The following is a 21,130-nucleotide window of genomic DNA, read 5'->3' as shown; positions in this document are numbered from 1 at the left end:
AACCAATTGGTTAGAAAACGAGAATATATATTTTTAAATACCATTTTCCTTTAAATATTAGCCCATCGTTTAAAAAATTAAACCAGTTATAAAAAGTTTTAGAATTTTGTTCATAAATCATTACTAAGTAGTCAAATTGTACCTTTTGGACCTAAGCCTTATCGTATATTTGATGGACTCAATGACATACAGATTTTTTATTCAATTTTATTTATATAAATGTATTTGTTAACCAATCTAACTTAAGATAATTTTATTATTTAAAAAAAAAAAACATAAATAAAAATCTTTTTTTTTGAATAAACACAACCTTATAATAAAATTTTGTCAATAATAACAAAAATGTACAACAATATTTTTTAAAAACAAAAATAATAAGTTTAAGAAATCACGTTTTATTTTCCTTTTTTCAAAGAAATTCCTTGCTTTGCTTAGAATCCCTTCTTGGCCGCCCGAAACTGATAACCTTCTGGTCCATCAGAAACACAAGGTACCTATAGATTAAGAATTAAAAATAAAGTTAAAAAATACTTTAAAATTTGTTTTTAATTCATTAAATTACTTGAACTAAATTAAAATAAACTGATCCCATCAATTGTGATGCGGTTGTGTTTGTCTCTTTAAGACATGAAAAAAGCTTATCATCACAGGTGCAGTGGGATCTGGAAATAATTTAAACAATTTGAAATAAAATTTAAGTTTTTATATAAATTTGGAGTAATTTTTTCTTACTTGGTGTACAAAGACTCATTGGTGAGATCATATCTCGTTTGATAGGCTCGAATTTTCACTGGACACAAATCGTGCGCTCTACAACATCGATCCATTGTTGATTCAGTTCCAAGATCACTGTATGTCTCTGCTATATCACCAGTGCCACACCATTTGGTTCCTTTATTTTTTAACAAATAAGTATTAGGAATAAAGTTGTAATAATTTAAGATTTACAAATAAATTATTACCTGGGATAATTCCACTAAATATGGGAGGTGCAATTTTCGGTTGAGGTGTTGTCGAAAGTTGTCCATCTTTGCCTTTCCTTGATCTTGATAGAAGCTTGTCAACTTTCTCACATTGGCTCATTAGTTTCAGCATTTGTTGGAAATTTATTTCTAACGGTCGGTTAAGTTTGGACAAGTTTTTGAGGAGAGTTTGTCCATCATTGTCGGTACTGAAATTGAAATATAAGAATCAATCTTAAATATAGGTAACAGTACAATTTAAATTGGAAATCAGTTTAAATTGGGAGTTTGTTATAGCCATTTATTTGAGAAGACAAAATTTCGTTTGGCTTTTAAATCTTACGAATTTTTGACCGTGGATCTTTGGGATCTTATATTAAATATTTTCTGGTACCTACTAGGAATTTAAATTTTAAGAAAAAGTACATTTTATGTACTCATTTGTAATTGTTTTCGAAGTCTGTAATAAAAATAACCTATTAAGCTGTTCTTACTAAAAAAAGCGGAAAGTGAGCTTTTATGTGTCGTGTTTTGAACTTTCAAACATTTTTTCAATTTCAATCGCTAATTTTTAGTCCATGATTTGTAATCTAATGGAGTTTTTTAATGCGTAAAATAAAGTAAGCTTTTGTATCTTAGTATAGTACCATAATATCTATTACAAAACTTCAAGACCAAGTTAGTCAAGGCATCCAATGGATATACAATGGTTATATCATTTATCTGTGTAGATATTTGCTCTGTTGTTATGGAGTGATGCGCTAAAGAAAATGGAATCGCAATAATTGGCTAACAAAGGTAAGGATTAAATTACGCCGAAGTTTGGTTGTTTTATAACCGTAATAATGTTCTGGAATCGGATTTTCCACCAGTGTGTTATGTCTCAGAATATATGACAGCCCAAAAAATAGTCGCCCAGTCGATGCACACATTTGTACGCTAATGAAAGCAGAACGGGAACGAATACCACTAAAAACTCTTCGGAAGAGAATAATAATGTCCAGAAAATATATTTTCTCCAGATCCATTTCAATAAGGAGTCCTATGCTACCTGCTAGGTTTCACACGGCCTCAACAACGAAACCCCTAATTTGACGACGAATGCCGGCAAGCGCACGCAGCGGAACAACAGAGAGAGGAAAAAAAGAAGCCAGCGATCGAGGAGATAGAGGGATGTCACAACAGGAATTAGGTTCGTAAATATTACCAAAAGGTACAAAAAACCTCCCAAGGGTACCAGCCACGAACCCAAGCCTGTAAAGACGATCAGGGGAACATCGTAGCAGTCTATGTTGACAATATGGAAAGACCAGTTCTCCAAATTATATAACGGCGATGACGAACCGAATTCCGCTGTAAGGGAGATAGAACCACTCAACCTCGGCGACGCAGATCAACAATTCCGCCTACCCGACCTTGACGAAGTGAAGATAGCTATATCTAAACTTAAGTCAAACAAAGCTGCTGGAGCTGACGGCATCTCTGCCAAACTATTCAAAGCAGCAGGCGATGACTTGGTAGGGAGCATGCACCCACTCATCTACAAAATATGGTCGGAAGAAAGCATGCTCGATGATTGGAATCTCAGCATAGTGTGCCCGATACATAAGAAAGGAGATCCTCTAAATTGCGCCAACTACAGAGGCATCAGTCTCCTCAACATTGCATTTAAGATCCTCTCTGCCGTTTTATGTGAACGTCTGAAGCCGTTCGTCAACAACCTGATAGGTCCTTATCAGTGTAGCTTAAGACCAGGAATGTCCACTATCGACCAAATATTCACACTACGGCAGATCTTGGAAAAAACCCAGGATCTTCAAATCGATACCCTGCATGTCTTTATTGATTCTAAAGCCGTCTATTACAGCATCTATAGGAAAAAGCTCTACATGTCAAGTTTTGGCATCCCTGTCAAACTTATTCGTTTGTTAGAATGACGATGGAGAATGCACGCTGCTCTATCAAGGTCGGAAAAGACCTTACCGATGCATTTGATGTCAAAAAAGGTTTTAGACAAGGCGATGCACTGTCATGCGACTTCTTCAACATTGTTCTGGAAAGAATTGTGGAAAACTCAACCGTCAACACTAGAGGCACAATCTTCCAAAGGTCCATCCAATTACTCGGATATGCAGATGATATTGACATAATTGGAAGATCAAAGCGTGATGTCAGTGGAGCGTTTTTGAGCATTGCGACGGAAGCGAAGAAGATTGGTTTAGTGGTCAATGAGGGCTAGACCAAGTATATGCTGTCTTCTTGCATCTCCTTAGCAACCGAAACATCTTGCGGCATTTTTGGAGACATCGCGCATGTGATCATTCTAAATTTCTATAAAAGGTGGTTGGTGATACACATACCGAGAATATCGAGATGTTCAGTCTCCTCGATACAAGTGCCATCTATTGATAATGGCAAGGGGGTATATCTCGCTTTAACGATACAAGACATCATTGGGTTTTCTAAGCATCAAATTCCACGTGGTTTTTTCTTCCCCATTGAACAATGCTGTCAAGTTCAGAATTTAATGAGCTTATCATACGCTGCCGTTGGTAGTCCACATCCGAAGAACAAGGATGAGAATCTAAAAACGAATATGAAAAGCAGAGGGTACTGTCATCAGTGAAACAATTTAGTGGGTGGATTTCTAACCCAAGAAAGAAGAGGTTTATCAATACCAAAAGCACGCATTATCGATAAGAGAACTTGATGCCAAATTCTGTCAAATGCTTTTGAAATATCAAATGCAATAATCTTACTTTCTCCAAAACGATGTAAAGATTTGTTCGACTGTTCGGTGAGATAAACCATGAGATCACCAGTGGACCCATTGCAACGAAAGCCATACTGCATTATTATCTGTATAAAAAAATGTATTTCAAGTATTGGTTCTTCAGCTATGGACAACGAAAAAAGCTTCCCGAACCCGAACTTTCGAACGGAGGAACGTACGTTCACACGCATGCACAGACATCTCACTAAAAATCTTGTATTTAGACCTTGAAAGGTCGAAGAACGTCAAAATTTGTAATTCCTAAAGAAAGTTAAAAATAATAAATCAAGACCTAATGAAATGAGTCGAAGTGTAAGTAGTTTGTACCTGGTCTGATAAGCCGCCGAGTGTTGTTTCATTTATTGTTATTTCTATATTCTGCTTTTACTTGCTGTTTCTTAAAGGGTTGGCCAACCATTGGGTGAAAATCGTTTTTCTTAAAGTTTTTTTAGTCGTCTTGAACTTCAAAAATATTATATTACTTGCATACAGGAATGGTTCAGAGTTGTAATTTTTCAACGCACTGTTGCACCATTAAATTTATTTATTTGTCAACAATTGCTCCATTTGGCCAACAATCGCAAAAATCCTAATCAAAAAATCTTTAAGCTTCTTAAGAACGCCAACAGTCGCCGTTTTGTAATAAATTGTTTCGACTGTAGGCTGCCCCTAATGGCTGCGTTCGATCTCAGACAGACGTGTAAAAGAATAGCTGGGATGTCAAAATGGGAATGCAAATCTATCCAAGAATTTTTGGTACTTGTGCGGGCAGCTGACAGTACAGCTTATTCAACATATGGTTAAAATTGAAGGATCTTGAGAATTGATATCAAATTGGCATTTTCTTGTGAATTATTAAAACTATCTATTAAAATTGAATTTAATAATAATTTTGGATCTAGAAATCTTATTATTGTCTGCTATTTGTGAACATCTTTTCTGACAGTTAAAAATAAAATAAATTAGGTGGCGCAACAGTCCATGAATAACCAGGGTCTAGTGACTTACAACTCTCAACCATTCCTGTGTACTTGCACACAGGAATGGTTGAGAGTTGTAAGTTGCAGGGATGGAGGGGACCTACAGTTTATATTCCGAATCCGAACGGCTAATTTGAGGAAGTACTTTTTCATGACAAGAATTACTCTTGGAGAATTTGTCAATTCCTCGCAAGTACCCGTGAAAAAACTTTAGGTGGCACAGGCAGGGATCGAACCCAAGACATCTGACATGACAATCCAACGCACTAATGCCACGGGTGCGAAAGTTATCTGAATTTAAATATCAAACTCGTTCAATGAGATATCTTAAATTCAATCTATCCAACACGAGATTGAACGCATACGTAATAATTGAATCTCGTTTCTGTAATCTCTAAATGCTTAAGGACACTAGTCTTACACAATCGTTGCAATTCATTTACATACACCATTTACTAATGTATACGTCAGAGTTGTAAAAGAGAGCAAATTTCATTAATTGAATTTATTTAGAGTCCGGAACTTCAAATTTTTAATATAGCAATCATTTGAACTTAAAAATGAATCACTCAATTGATTGCATTCATTGAAGACTTAATATGCATTCAACTGCAGTATTTGCGTGAAGCTGAAGTCCTTACAATCATTTAAAATATAAATAGCAACGTTTTGCATAATATAAATAGGTAAAGGGTAAGCGATTGCTGGTTGCAAAATTTTAAGTCCCATTTAAGTTAAATTTAATTAATAATTTATAACGATTGCATTCATAAAAGACTGCACTTTTTTACAAGCCTGACCTACGTTAACCCTAAAATATGTAAAAGCAAAGAAGAACGACCAATCAACACACCTTTTTTCTAAGCCAGCATTTAAACTTGTATGTAGAAACAAAAGTTGGAAGAAAACCCTCATTAAAGTTTGGAAATTCCATAACTGGCTTCATGATTGCCAATCCGAAATAATATGCAAATTTCCACTAACAGAGATGCCACATGTGTAATGGGCAGGCTAATAAAACTAATTGTCATGGATGATTGAATTGTGGTGGCAGACACTGCGCTGGCTTGTTGCCTGAAGGGCGGGCCAGGTGGTGTGACACGGTATTGGCCTTCGGAATTGTTTTTTCACAATGCACACCAGTATTTGGTTTTTAATTAATGTATGGAATTTATATTGTAAAACTTTTTGTTTGTACTTTTGTATCGGGCCAACTGACCATACTTCCTTCCTACAGTTGTGTTTTCAATTGAGTTGAGATAAAATGGAATAGAGTTTTTAGCAAAAGAATAGGATGAATACTTTTTTATTATAAAGATAAAATATACAAATTATTAAAGTTGTATTTTGAAGAGAACCTTATTTCCTCATTACATGTTTCTTTTTGCTATTTTTGCAAATTCCATGTTGACTATATTGCTGAAAAAAATATATGAAGTTTTCCATTGGTTAAATCTGATTTGATTCAAATTTTCTATCTTAACTTTAACTGTCAGTTTGACTGATGTCAATTTTTGTGGCGGCTCATTTTCACATCTTTTAATTGAATTGGCTGCGTTCATTCTCAGACAGATAGGGTATCCGTAAAACTTTTTGTTTATGTTTAACGTGTAAAATAACAGTTAATCAAAAACAGCTGAGATGTCAAAAAAGGAATGATTCAACACATGATTGAATTTCAAGAAATTTGAAAATTGATTTCAGCTTTTTGTATTTGTTGGTAAACGAAAAGATACAAATAGTCATAAAAGTACTCGTTTCTGTTAGGATATAGTTTTCTGTTAAACGTAAATCGTTGTTAACCGGAGACTTCGCAAGTAATTTATTTATTGTATTGAATTCCAATTGAGCTAAGAGGAAATTCAACATAGGATACTGATTAAGGTTATCTCTTATTTATTACATTGTTATGCACCTATAAATTCATCATCGTCCGAAGAATCAGTTGAATTATCCATTAAATGTTTAATCTTACTACAATTTTGGCTTCGAGGATTTTTTTTAATTTTTTCACAGCTATCTTAATACAGCTATCCAACTCGTTCAGCAAGGTATCTGAAAATTCACTTATCTAAGATAAGATTGAACGCAGCCATTAATTTCATTGCTTTTGATAGTCATAAAAGAACAGCAAGTTGAGGCAGCCGTTCGGATTCGGCCTTAAATTGTAGGTCCCTTCCATTTCTGACAACAGTACTCGCACACAGGAATGGTTGAGAGTTGTAAGTCACTAGGCCCTGGTTCACAACGGACTGTTGGGCCACCCCATTTGATTTGATTTAAGTTGAGGCAGACATTTTTAATTACAAAAAGTATGTGTAAGGCCCCAGGTATAGTCTGTCATAATTGAATCATTCATTTATAGAAATCATTCGGCGTTTTCCTTTTTAAGGTGAGAGAAGAGCATCGATTTATTTATAAAACATACTGGAGAACTGAGCTGTCAATAGTTTTGGATTTTGACATTTGTCTCTCTATATATCACACAAAACAAACGTGAAGTCAGCACGCTGAGCTTTTTACTCCATTACGTCGGTTATTTTATTCAGAGCATATAGAGCGCTTCCCGAGTTAGTTCTGATTGAAAAAAGAAACACAAACCTAGTGCTATTATACGTTTAAATATAAACAGATCTTTTTTTGACAGCTTAGCTCTCTACTCTGAACTTAAAAGGAAAAACTCCAATTGAAAATGTCTGTTATCTTATTTCACAATAATTTTGTACCTCAAAATCTAAATGTTTGGCTGTGTTTTCTGTGAACAGCTGAAAGTTGTTTTTATATTTTGACAGCTATCTTAATTTATCTATCAAACTTGTTCAATAATAAGCTTCTCACCCCAAGTCCAAAAGCCGGTTTTCGCCGAAAACCTGCATCGAAAAGTCAAGTTTTCCAATACATTTTTGGTAAACCACAAGTTTTCGTAACCACAAATATGTTCGACGCTTACGCTTACTACCTGGAGAAAGACTTTCCGGTAACTCCGTTCAATCACAGAAGCTTGGGAGATATGTATGAGAAAGGTGATAATTTTATTTGTGGAGGAGAATAAGTATGAAAGAAAAGATGGACAGCGATGCCAACATCAAGGAGATCCTCAATGTTTTGGACAAATCAGGCGAGCCCTCAAAGGAAGAAGCCAAAGAGATAGTCATGGAAAAATTGCAGGATGAATGTAATTTTGGTACGAATCTGGAACTAGGAATTGACCTTTTCTACTCCGGCCATAAGGACCTACACAAAATCGTTCAGAATCTTCTCAACACGCCCCGCCTATAAGTTGCTCGGACTGCCACAATACATGGCAATTCTGAAGGCAAATTTGGCCAACAGAAGCAACAGTCATAAGTTCAGTATTTTGGATTGAAACTATTGTGAAAGAAGAAGAAAATGTTTGTTGTTAGCTTAGTGAACTGTTCGGACCGGTTGAAGTGAACAAAGAGGCTTGCTGCAGCCAAGCGAGCTTGTAGTTCTTGTTGGTACATGTCGTGAGCCCAATTCCAGATCCTTTAGTACATTGCAGAATATATCGAAAGTTCTGCGGCTCATTCTGAAATGTTGTTTAAAATACTCATCATTGTTTACTAACATTTTAGTTTCCCAAAAAGTTATCTTACGTACCTGCATAAACCATTAAAGCTCTTCTTTTCTTTCGAAGTCCCAGGATTTTCAAAAGAAAACAACGTTTTTTTATAATAGAGGCTTGAGATAATGAAACAAAAAAAATTAACAAAATCTTCATATTTGTTCAACTTTCTTTTTATGTATTAAGATCAATTTGAATTGGTAAGAATTAATTTTATTTTCACAAATAATTTGAGAAGAACAAAACTCACATATTTTTCAATACAATTTGACATTCGGTGTTAAACAAATTTAAACGTCAAATGAAAACATGTATAAATGTTCAGTGTAAACGATGCTCGGTTTTTGGGTTTGGTGTGAAAAGGCTATTAAATAATTTAATTAAATTAAATTGGGTGGAGCAACAGTCCGTTGAGAAATAGGGCCTAGTGACTTACAATTCTCAACCATTCTTGTGTGCGAATACTGTTGTCAGGAATGAAGGGGACCTACAGTTTATATGCCGAATCCGAACGGCTAATTTGAGAAAGCACTTTTTCATGACAAGAGTTACTCTTGGAGACTTACGATGGCAAAGGCAGGGATCGAACCCAAGACCTCTGGCATGGCAGTCCAACGCACTAACCATCATGCCACGAGTAAAAAGGCTATAAGGTAACTAAATATTCACCTATCCAGGATATTGCATCCAACACGAGATTGAACGCAGCCAATGTGAATGCATTCAGTAAAAAATTGATCAGATTAAATTTGATTTTAAATTAAATTATTTTGACAGCTCAATAGAACATTATTAATATATTTTTCTTTAAAAACTCAGTTTGTTTCATAATGACAAATAGAATATTCTTCAATTTCAATCTAGTCGTTATTGATTCTCAAAATCCCTTAAGCAATAATTTGTCGCAGTTACCGCCTACTTCCATAACACAACATAAAATTGGGTTAAGGTGCATACAATATATGATAACTACGTAATGTATTATTACGACGTCTACGAGCAACAGCCTACCCATGTCGACAACGTCATTCATTGACCATGACAAGCTTTGTGTACCTAGTACTTAGGTAATGTACACATTCGTTGCGTATAAGTAGTACTCATGGGAATCACACTTTCGATTTCATTGATATTTTTGTGAGTACCGAAAACTCCCAGAATATTGCGTGTGGTTAGTTCTACGACCCGAAGTTACATAAATCAAGTACTTTTATTCAAAATTTTATATCAATACCTGAAATTTAACGTATTATTGTATTAAGAGGCGACTGCTAATAATTTTAAAACTTATTTTAATGACATCGGACTTTGTGCATTGAACCCTTCAATAGCTTGTTTTTTTTTGAATACTATAATCAAGAGGCTACAGCGATGGAAAAACCGTAACTAGGTTAAGTTTATAATTGCCTAAGACGTAACCAGTTACATAGTTTTTATGAGGTTTAAATTGTCGGGCACACTTAGAGCTTGTGTATTATTCTGCAGACATACATTTTTGAGATGCATAATGGCTTTTTAATTAATGTTGATATTTATAAGTTGCTTTTTATCTATTAAACGCGTGCCATTATAAGATGGTGTCTAGGTCATGGGAACGTATGCATATTTATTTTTTAAACGAGATTGTTTAAAAAGTATGCAATTCTGATATAAGCAATTAAGTTAAAGCCTTAACTAAGACCAATGGAAACTCCTAACCAAAATGTCTCATACTCAAAAGGAACAATACTTGTAAAGGGTGTTTTTTTAAGTTGCAGTGGTTGTCTATGGTTTGACAGTTAAAATTGAAAGGTAGTGTTGACATTGGCAGTCTGTTCAGTAAGTTTTGACACTTCATAATAAATCGTGTAACCTATTATGCCAAAAGTTCTGTTACAACGTAAACCACAATAAGACAATAATTATATTATAAAAATATGGAGTACCTGAGAGCCAATCTTAAGATTACATAAAACTTCTTTTGTATTGTCTTGGCTTTGTTTGTCTCACTAAAATGCTGGAGAAGAATACATCTATCTTATTTGGTAAACTCTTTACCAAACCATATACCAAATCTCTATCTATGGTACAACTTTTCACGTTAGTTTCCGTAAATGGCGAGATGAGACACTTTGAAGTGAGATTTTCAACCAAACCATTTCAGAAGCTTTGTGATGGTTACGTTTGAGCTTTATAACAAAAGTTATAGTTTGGTATAATCATGGCATTGTCCCAAAGGCAGTAAAAATGTTTGTCATTTGTAAAAAAATATGAGAAATTCTTCCTCTTCCTCGGTTCCTACGCTCGTTGTCAATGACACTCCATTTGTTAGATCTTTAGAGAAAGCTAATCCCTTTGCTAGGCAGTTCGCCGCCAATTCAACGCTACCAATGAGTGTTTTGACTCCGCCTGTACTAGAGCGAGTTAGTGATTTTATGATACCAATCTTTTTTCCCACTCGTACTGTGACAAGAGTTCTTAAAGACCTCAAAATTCATAAATCCGCTAGTCTGGATGGTATCCCCGCTATTGTTCTGAAGAGGTGTTCTTCAACGCTGGCAAAAAAACTGCGTAAGCTTTTTCATCTGTCTTACTACTCATTTCTCGTTCCGAGCGGATGGAAAACCGCATTTGTCCAGCCTATTTCCAAAAAGGCGAATCTTCTTCACAGTCCAATTACCGATCGATTGCACTTACATCCCTTCTTTCCAAGGTCATGGAAACACTGATTAATTATCAGCTCAAGAAATATCTCGAAGATCAAGAGCTCCTTAATGACCGACAATACGGCTTTCGTAGCAATAGGTTCACTAGTGATCTCATGGTTCATCTCATCGAACAGTGGAGAAAATCTTTACATCGTTTCGGAGAAAGTAAGATTATTGCACTTGATATTTCAAAAGCATTTGATAGGTTTTAAATGGTGGTGTGCCCCAGGCTCCGTTTTCTCTCCAACTCTCTTCCTTATATTCATACATGATCTTTTGTCTCAAACTTCTAACTCACTAGGTTGTTTCACTGATGACAGTTCCCTCTGCTTTTCATATTCGTTTTTAGATTCTCATCCTTGTTCTTCGGATGTGGGCTAACAACGGCATTGTTCAATGGGGATTCAAAAACCGTGTAGAATTTAATGCTTCGAAAACCCAATGCTGTCTACTGTTGCAAAAGCAAAACCCTCCCCCAATGCCACTTTCCATGAGTGGTACTTGAATCGAGGAGACTGAACAACTATCAGTCCTAGGTATGTACATCACAAACCATTTGTTGTGGAGTGATCACATATTTTACATCGCCAATGCAAGAAGTTTTGTAGCCCTTCTGATCTGGCTATAATTTACAAAGCTTTTATTCGCTCAAAACTTAAGTATAACTCTCATATTTGGTCTGGTGCTCCAGTAACGTATTTGAGTCTTCTGGATATAATTGAAAAAAGAGCTCTAAAAATGATGGCCATTGTTTTATCGTTACTTTTATAAACAATGCTCTATTGAAATAGCCAATTGCATTCCTCCCCATAAACAATTCAACAGTAATACGCGTACTGCTAGGAATCTCCATCAGTTAACCCTAGAGCCCAAATTCGGACGTACTGTTAAGTACAGAGATTCTCTCTTACAGGAATGCACATCATTACGATGTGCAGACATTCAAAACCAATGTACATCGGTTTCTCCTTTTCAATCCTATCCTCCTTACCTAACTGCTTGCACTGTGTTTCATTATAAGGGTATTCATAACCTCTTTAGTGCGCGTATAATATAAAAAAAGAAAGGACTCTCAAACTACGTGGGTGGTTTTTTAGCATATCGATTTTTTTTAAATTACATTTTGGTTATAAAATAACAAAATAACACAATCCAATAACGCTAAGGGCACAACTAAGTTGTGTGTATTTTTGTGGAAAAAATCAACTAACGTTTTTTCTTAAAATCAAAAACACTGATAAAAAATAATTATCACCTCGAATATTTTACGAACAAAAAATGATTTAATCCCCAAACTAATTTTTCCAACGAAAAATAACGTTTTTGAAAACTGGTAAATAAAAATAAAAGATTGATTTTTGAATTAAATAAATTTGATTTAAAAATATTGGCTTCAAACTAATTTCATCACATAGAAAATATTGTTTCAGTATTCAGTAAAGTTTGTAAAAAAGTCCAACAATCAGTTTTTATTTAAAAATTAAAATCTACACAAAATTGGTAAAAATTAGTGTTCGATTCTCGATCAACTTCAAATTGATTTGATTCTCGATCAACTTCAAACTGATTTGATTCTCGATCAACTTCAAACTGATTTGATTCTGCACCAAATTTGGATGTAAACGTAAGGTAATGTGGCCACAGAAGACATCTTATCTTTATTTTTGTATATAAAAAATTAAATCTTTCAAAAACTGCCACTAATATTAGTAAAAATTAGTTTTTTTTTACTAACGACTTCTTTAACAACAACAGATTTTTAAATGAAACTTATTTTAGCATTCATGCAAGACATTGTTCGTAGTTTAAAGCTTATTTGTAGAAAAATTTAACTAACAACTTTTTTTTACAAAACAGGAGAAGCTACAAAAAACAACAACAAAATGTAAAGAAATATTTTTCGACTCAAGTATGAGGATACCAAAGAAAGATATTGACAATACAAGAGAAATCGACAGACGGAAATTGCATCTTTGCTGGGACATAAATCAGCTAACCCGTCCAGCTAAACATAACATACAATAAGTTCTAAAGAAGCCGGCTGTGTTTTTTTGTGCTCTCTTAAATTTATTTATTTAAAATGAATTCTAAATGTGATAAATGCTTAAAGGTTATTAATGATATTTCCTTTCTTTCGTGTGGTGTTTGTGGCAGAAGCATACATGCGGGGTGTATCAACTTAATCAATAAAAAAGAAATTATCACTTTCAAATCAAATAAACATTTGTTCTTTAAATGCGAAAAGTGCATTCTTATTCCTTTAAAACTGTGTATTGACAAATTAAGAGAACTTTCTATGTTGCTCGATGTTCCATCTTCTCAGAGTGCAACACCTTCTCTAGATCTGAGTCGAAACATCCGTATCTCTACTCGTGCTCAGAGAACAACAAGTTTTAGTGTAACTGATAAAAAGAAACAGTCAATTACTAATACAAAAAACAAAAAAGTTTCTCTCGGAGAAATAATTTTTAATTTTTCAGTTTTAAATGAATCTAAATCTAAAAATAATTCACAATTGTATGATTTTAAAAAAGCTGATTATGATTCCATAAAAACTTATTTAAACACAGTAGATTGGCAACAAATCTTAAGCAGTAAAGATACTAAACAAGCTTTTACTCTGTTTCGGAACATTTAGATTCAGCGGTTTCTTCTTACGTTCCTAAAAAAACTTTATTTAAAAATTCAAATAAACCTATTTGGTTCAACAAAAGTATATCAAGACTGAAAAATGTCATGAATAAACTTAATAAAATTAGAAAATCTTCAATTCATTTAAATGAACAGTTCAAACAAATAAGAAGGGAGTATGAGTTTTTGAAAATAATTTTAAACAAGCAATACATCTCGTCTCTTGAATCAAATATTAAGAATAACCCTAAGAGTTTTTGGTCATTTATTAACACGAAAAGAAACTCAACTGGGATTCCATCTAGGATGACTTATAATAATGTGTTGTCCGATGATATTAATATAATTTGCAATAACTTCGCGTCGTTCTTTCAATCTAATTTTATAAATCTCAAATTAGACTATGCTTACTCAATAAATTCAGATCCTATGGTTGATCTTGGTAATTTGCAGTTATCTGTAGATAATGTCTTACAAGTACTTTTATCTCTTGAAAATTTCTCTATTTCACCAGACAATATTCCACCAATTCTTTTAAAAACTTGTGCTAATATACACTTTGTATAATATTTAACCTTTCTTTAAGTAATGGTGAGTTCTTAGATGAATGGAAATACTCTATAATAACTCCCCTTCATAAATCAGGTACAAAAAGTTCGATTGAAAATTACAGACCAATTGCAAAACTGCAGTTAATTCCTAAGGTTTTCGAAGCTGTAGTAAAAAAAAAATTGTATAATCTTATTCACAATAACATTTCAGTTTACCAACATGGTTTCTTAAAAGGTAGATCCACTACTACAAATTTATCAATATTTTCAAATTTTTGTCTATCACAGATGGAAATGCGTTCTCAAGTCGACACTATTTACACTGATTTTTCAAAGGCTTTCGACCGCGTTCAACATAGTGTTCTCTTAAAGAAACTAGAGATATATGGATTTCACTCTCAGCTCCTAATGTGGATAAAGAGTTATTTAGTAGGTAGGAAACAGGTGGTAAAAATTGATAATGCCTTGTCCAAGGAAATTATAAATTTTTCGGGTGTTCCTCAAGGTAGTCACCTTGGACCACTTCTTTTCATCATTTTTATTAACGACTTACCTCTGCATCTTACTTTTTCTAAATGTCTTCTATTTGCTGACGATTTGAAAATATTCAGTTCCATAAATTCACTTAACGATGCAAATAAAGTTCAAATTGATTTACATAATTTAATTAAATGGTGTAATATCAATGGGCTATATTTTAACAATAAGAAATGTAGCGTTGTGACATTTTCTAGAAATCACAGCCCATTATATTATAATTATAAACTTGAAAATGACATTCTACAAAGACTTGATAGCCATAAGGATCTAGGCGTATTCTTCGATTCTAAAATGAATTTCCCAAATCACATAGACCATGCGATCTCAAAAGCAAACTCTATGCTAGGGTTTGTTTTTCGAAATTCAAAAGATTTCGAAGACCCCTATACATTAAAAGCTCTTTATTCTAGTCTCGTCCGACCACATTTAGAATATTGTACTGTTATATGGAGTCCCTTTACCGCGTCTAGCATTTGTCGTATAGAAAGAGTTCAAAAAAGGTTCACAAAGTTTGCCTTACGAAAAATATATGGTTATTCAAATGTTCCATCTTATGAGACGAGGTGTATTTTAATTGACCTAAAACCTCTTGCGCAGAGAAGAAAATTAAACTCAATACTTTTTGATTTTGATGTCTTGAATTTTAATATTGACTGTCCAGTTTTGTTATCTATGTTTTTTATTTATGCGCCTTCTAGAAACTTACGCCCTCGTAACTGTGATTTCCTAAATGTTCCTTACCACAGTACTAGCTATGCTAAGTATAATCCTATCACAAGAGCTTGTATGGATTTTAATGAATATGATTTTGCAATTGATTTTAATATTAATAGAAATGTTTTGAAAAATATATTAGTAAATTTGTTATAATGCTATAAGTAAATTATGTATTTTATTTTTATGTTATGTATCATATAATTATTAGTCTAAATGGAGTGTGTAACTTTTAAGACGAATAAATAAATAAATAAATAAATAAATAAATAAACTATAACGATGTCTTCTATGTATAAGTTCTTAAATACTTAGAAGTACGTGCAGAAGATTTAAAAAAAAAAGCTCTAAGCAACTTTTGTTTTATAAAATTAAATATTTTATTCACACATTCCCAACATTAAAAAAACCAAAACTCTAATAGTTAGTTATTGTTTTTTTTTGCAACGCGAATAAATTTTCACTACACGATCAACGCTCTCCATAACAATCACAATCAGTGAATCGTGATCTGAAATTTTATATTATTTTATAAAGAGAAAGAAAAGTTGAATGGGTTCAACCGCGACCAACGTTTATCAAAGGAAATTAAAACAACACAAAACTTCTTGTATCGAAGAACTTTAAGAGCAGGTAATAAAATTATACTCCAAACCATCTAAACGGTTGTTAATTATTGTCAAGAAACCATTTTACAACAGAAACTAGAGCACAAGTCATTGGAGCTTGCTGCTTGCACCTCTCTGTGTCTAACCGGCTCAGGTTTAAAGTAGTTTTGTGCGTTTTGGCACAAGCCATGCGTCACCACCGAGCAGCATTTGACTAGGTTAAAACGATAGTGAATTTAACTAACTAGTTTTAAAGAAAGAAAATTAAAAGAAAAAAACCTGGAACCTGAAACAGAGACACTCGTTGGACTAGTAAGCAGCTTTTAATTTTTTTTTTTTTTGGAACTTGGAACTCTATTATCATTTAAGTCTGTTGAAAGTAAGAGCAGACTTGCGCGGATGAATTGTGTTTGTGTTCCATGAAAACTTGCTACTTTTAGTAATGTCGGTTTTTCGATCTACATACCTTTTGACGTTTGACATAATCTTAGGAGAAATTAGGTACAAGTTTTACATCAAAAGGTGACTGTCAACTGGGTTAGATGGCTTTCGTTAAAAAAATTGTTTTCCGGATGAAGTGAGTTTAATTGAGCTTAATAGTAATGAATTGAATGTTTAAGAAAATAAATTGATAGCCTTTCGTCCGATGTACATAACTAATCTAGAATCGTTGCAAAACGATAAAGGTTTGACACTGTTTTCGCTCAGCTCCTATTTTACCCCAACCTTTTTACAACAGAAAAATACAATGGTGTAAAATTTGCATTTGACAACTCCACAAATGTCATTTAATGACAGCTGTTATTAATTTATGAAAATTGTTTGAACAAAATAGTTTATTTCTGTTAAATCCTTTTGCATTTCTGTATTTATTTCTTTGAAATGGAAATTAATAACAATCGTCTCAAAAAGAGGGTAACCCTGTAAAAAAGTGGAGGGATAATGTAACTTGCATGAAATTGGACTTCGTTCAAGAAGTAGTAGGAGTTTATTTTAATAAATCATATATTATTTATTATAGGAACCGACAGCACAAATTATTTATCACAGACACCTACAGTACAAATATTTTATAAAAGTTGTCAAGAACACACTTGCGAATAAATTTGTTTTGTTTATAATAAGCGCGACCTTATCATGTTTTGAATTCCTGAATATTACAATAGCTGGGAAAGACAGAGTGTGGCAAGGCATTCCACATTCGCACAGTACGGCTAAAGACGAATCTCTGTACTTGACAGTACGACCGAAGTTGGGCTCAAGGTCAAGGGTATATTGATGAGCATTCCTAGAAGCGCGAGTATTACGGTTGAACTGTTTAAGGGGAGGAACGCAGCTGGCTATTTTTCTAGAGCATAAGCCATTAAACTAACGGTAAAAGAGGGTGAGACAAGAAACATTTCGACGATGTGTTGGAGATAAGACAGAGCCCTGGGGCACACCAGCATTTATTTTTTGGTTTTCAAACTTTAATCCATCCAATACAGCTTGTATTGAACGATTCCAAAGGTAATTACCAATCTAATGAAGCAGGGATTCATAAAAACCAAAAGCACGCATTTTCGATAAGAGAGCCTGATGCCAAACCCTATCAAATGTGTTTGAAATATCAAGTGCATTAATCTTACTTTCTCCAAAACTATGTAAAGATTTGTTCACTGTTCGGTGAGATGTACCATGAGATCACCAGTGGACTTATTGCTACGTAAGCCGTATTGTCGGTCATTAAGAAGCTTTCGATCTTCAAGATATTTCTTGAGCTGATAATTAATCAGCGTTTCCATGACCTTAGAAAGAAAGGATGTAAGTGCAATGGGTCGGTAATTCGACTGTGAAGAAGATTCGCCTTTTTTGGGAATAGGCTGGACAAATGCGGTTTTAAATCCGCTCAGAACGAGACCTGAGGAGTAGGACTGATGAAAAAGCTTACGCAGTGGTTTTGCCAGCTTTGAAGAACACTTCTTCAGAACAATAGCGGGTATACTATCCGGACCAGCAGATTTATGAAAGTTGAGATCTTTAAGAACTCTTGCCACAGTACGAGTGTGAAAAAAGATTGGTCCAATAGAATTACTAACTCGCTCTAGTACAGGCGGAGCCATAACACTCACTGGCAGCGTTGAATTGGCGGCGAACTGCCTAGCAAAGAGATTTGCTTTGTCTAAAGAGCTAACAAATGGAATGTCATTCACAATAAGCGTAAGAACCAAGAATCAAGAATTCCTCATATTTTTTTTACAAATGACAAACATTTTTACTGCCTTTGGGACATTGCAGTATTTTCTGCCGTAATTTTTAGTCATGTACAAATTTGGTCCGTCAAATATGGGCGTTGCAGGTCTTCCTGGCTTGCTTGAACTTATTTCGGTTTTCTTCAGTTGGATTGGCTTTAAAACAACGGAAACTTACCTTCTTAACCCTAATAACCTCGCATTGAACCATGCGTTTTCCTTAGGTCTGATGCTTTTAACCCTATTCGGGATAAAAGTTCTCATTCCCAGGAGAATCAAACTTGTGATCATATCAGCGCTGGCGTCAAAGTCACTATCGAGGAAGCATAGTGACCAGTTAAAGATCCTAAAATAATTATTGAGACCGTCCCAGTTGGCTTTCTCGAATTGCCAAACGGTTCTCTTAGGATCTCTTTCTTTAACTGGAGAGTTTTTTACACAAAAAATTTGCTGATTTGACACAATGGTCAGATGTGTCTAGAGGAAATAGAACACTATTAGTGTTCTTACCACGGTCAGGGGTAAGAAACGAGTCAAGAGTGTATTCTGCTCGACCTACCACGTCCGATATTCGAGTGGTCTCTATGACCAGCTGAGTTAGGTGGTTTAACTCAGCGGAGATCTCAGCACACACTCCTCCTGTGTTGTCTGGCCCGAATGTTGAAGCCATGAAGAATTGTGTACATTAAAATCGCCCGTAACAACGATTTCAGTGCAAGGAAAGGACGAAACAATTCTTTGGATGGAATCAGACAAAGCTTCAAATTCACGAGAAGTTGACACTCTGTCTAGATTGGAAAATGAAAATGTGCTATCGTTTAACATTTGAACTAGCCTAAAAATAAGTAAAGACGATTGGAAGATTTCCCAATATTGTCCTTACTTTAAGAAGTCTTTCGATAGCATCCAATTGCCAATTTGGTATCAAGTAAACAGTATTCGTTTATACTGTTTATTTGTTTGTATCAAAATAGCAATAGGAATAAGTTTGTGGTAGAAAATCGTCTCACAAAACTTCTGACAGAAACTGTCAAATTAATAATAAACCAGTAAGCGCGACAACACACTAGTTTTATTATTTACAGCTTGCTCTTCGATTACGAACAAATAAAGTCAGCTGAAGTTCGAAGAGCTCTTTGAACTGTAAATAATAAAACTCCTGTGTTGTCTAGTGTATTGCTTCATTATTAATTTGACAGCTTCTGTGTAAAATTTTTATTTTTTTATTGCATAACTTTGGAAAATCCTTTATACGAGTATTTTCATTTATAAACGTGTTTAAGTCTTCTTAATGGACCATAATTATACATATATACTTACTATTTTGTCTTCTAATCAAAAATTGAATGTTTACACTGTTGGAAGATGTTGACAAGAGCATCATCCAAAAAGTGGATAATCGTCCAATTACTTGCAAATACAAAAACTGGGTACTAAGACGAGTTCAAACGATTGCATGAACTCGGCCACTTTTTCTTCTGTCACATTTGACAGATAAAATTGAGTGTTAACATGGTTGCTAGAAAATTGGTTATTATTTTTTTCGCGAAAAATCTGCCGAAATGAAGTCATAGCTTTTTGGTGTACCGCTAAATATTTCAATGTATATTTGTTTAAATAATATGAAAACTGCTTTTTTTTCTGAATGAAACATTCATGCTGTAATATTTTTGTTTGCTCATAAATACTAGAAACTCTGTTCGATTGCATTTCAACAGATTAAACACAAGCGCCTTAGCGGTCTCACGAGTACGCTTGTTATTCGTAGTGAGCAATTGCGGCACCCGTCGGGCCAACAGCTTCCTCATAGCCAACATTTCACGGAGGATGTGACATAAAGTCTTCTGCTGTTGTCTTGAGTATACCTTTAATCGGTGGTCTACCAATACGAGAGCATTTTAGAGCAATAAAATTTCTTGATGCTTGCCAAGAAGCATCCAAAGCGCAATCTCTCTTTCAAAAACAAGAATCGAATCACCGAACGATATCGTTCCTTTTTTGACAAAAGTCAATACACTAAATGACAGTAAATTTCTCTTACGATACCAGCACCATTCTGCGGTAGGTCTAAGTACGGACCATATTCAAACTAGTTACTGAAGAGTAATCCTGGTAAACTGTTTGCCTTGATTGTTTCTACGAGCATTTATCAAAAAAGGCTTGTTTATCTCTCCTACTTCAACACTTTTCCTAAGGTTTTTTTTGTAGAGTTACATTTTTGAATTACATTCGAGGCAAAGACAACACTCATCTTATCTACTAGGTCACAACTGAGAAGATTGAAAAAGTGCAACAACGTCTGTAAGGCCGGCTAGTTATATAAAAAAGACCTATTAAACTTTGGTCCTCTGTCATTATGTTCGATCTTTTGAAATGAGTTAAGTTAATTATTTATTTTTCCTACAGATTAGTTGATTTAGTATAAGTAATAGTTAATATATTCCTTATATTTAGTTATTCGAAATGAAAAAGTACGTAGTAGAAAATAAATTTAAATATAAATGACAAGTTTATTTTTTGTTTAGAGTTTAGTTATTTCCGGAATTAAAATTAATATGACAAAAAAATTGTGGTTTTACCTTTTTTTCTTAGAAGATTTTAATCGATCTTTAGAAACTTAATTAACTCAAAGTATAAAGAGCTGGTATATTAATAATAAACTATATAAATAAAACGTTGAACTTTGAGACAAGTCAATGTGGTTCTATAAAAGATAACTTGTTATATAGGGCATCAATTAATTGTTATAATAAGTATTATTATTACCTATGAATCAATGAATAGTGATCATAATAATAAGTCTTAATTTCGTTTAATTTATAAGCTTTTGACAGAAGCTGTCAAATTAACAATAAAGCAAAGCAAGC

The 21,130-nt window shown here is 34.0% G+C and overlaps 1 protein-coding gene across 6 annotated transcripts in view; it reads right to left on the bottom strand.

Annotated features, from left to right (window-relative positions):
• Positions 1-258: 258 nt before the first annotated feature.
• LOC129946730 (phospholipase A2 hemilipin) overlaps positions 259-21,130 on the bottom strand; it is a 55,881-nt gene continuing 35,009 nt past the window's right edge. For all 6 annotated transcript variants that reach the window (XM_056057029.1, XM_056057030.1, XM_056057031.1 and 3 more), the window contains exons 4-7: positions 963-1,171; positions 733-892; positions 563-662; positions 259-494 (exon numbers count right to left, since the gene is read on the bottom strand). In XM_056057029.1, the coding sequence (XP_055913004.1) occupies positions 432-494; positions 563-662; positions 733-892; positions 963-1,171 (532 nt within the window). In that variant the 3' untranslated portion in view covers positions 259-431. The remainder of the gene's footprint in view (positions 495-562; positions 663-732; positions 893-962; positions 1,172-21,130) is intronic.

The sequence above is a fragment of the Eupeodes corollae genome, chromosome 2, assembly GCF_945859685.1.
Source record: "Eupeodes corollae chromosome 2, idEupCoro1.1, whole genome shotgun sequence".
Classification (NCBI taxonomy): Eukaryota; Metazoa; Arthropoda; class Insecta; order Diptera; family Syrphidae; genus Eupeodes; species Eupeodes corollae.
Note: the sequence above shows the minus strand (reverse complement) of the source record. Positions and strands in the feature narration are given on the sequence as shown.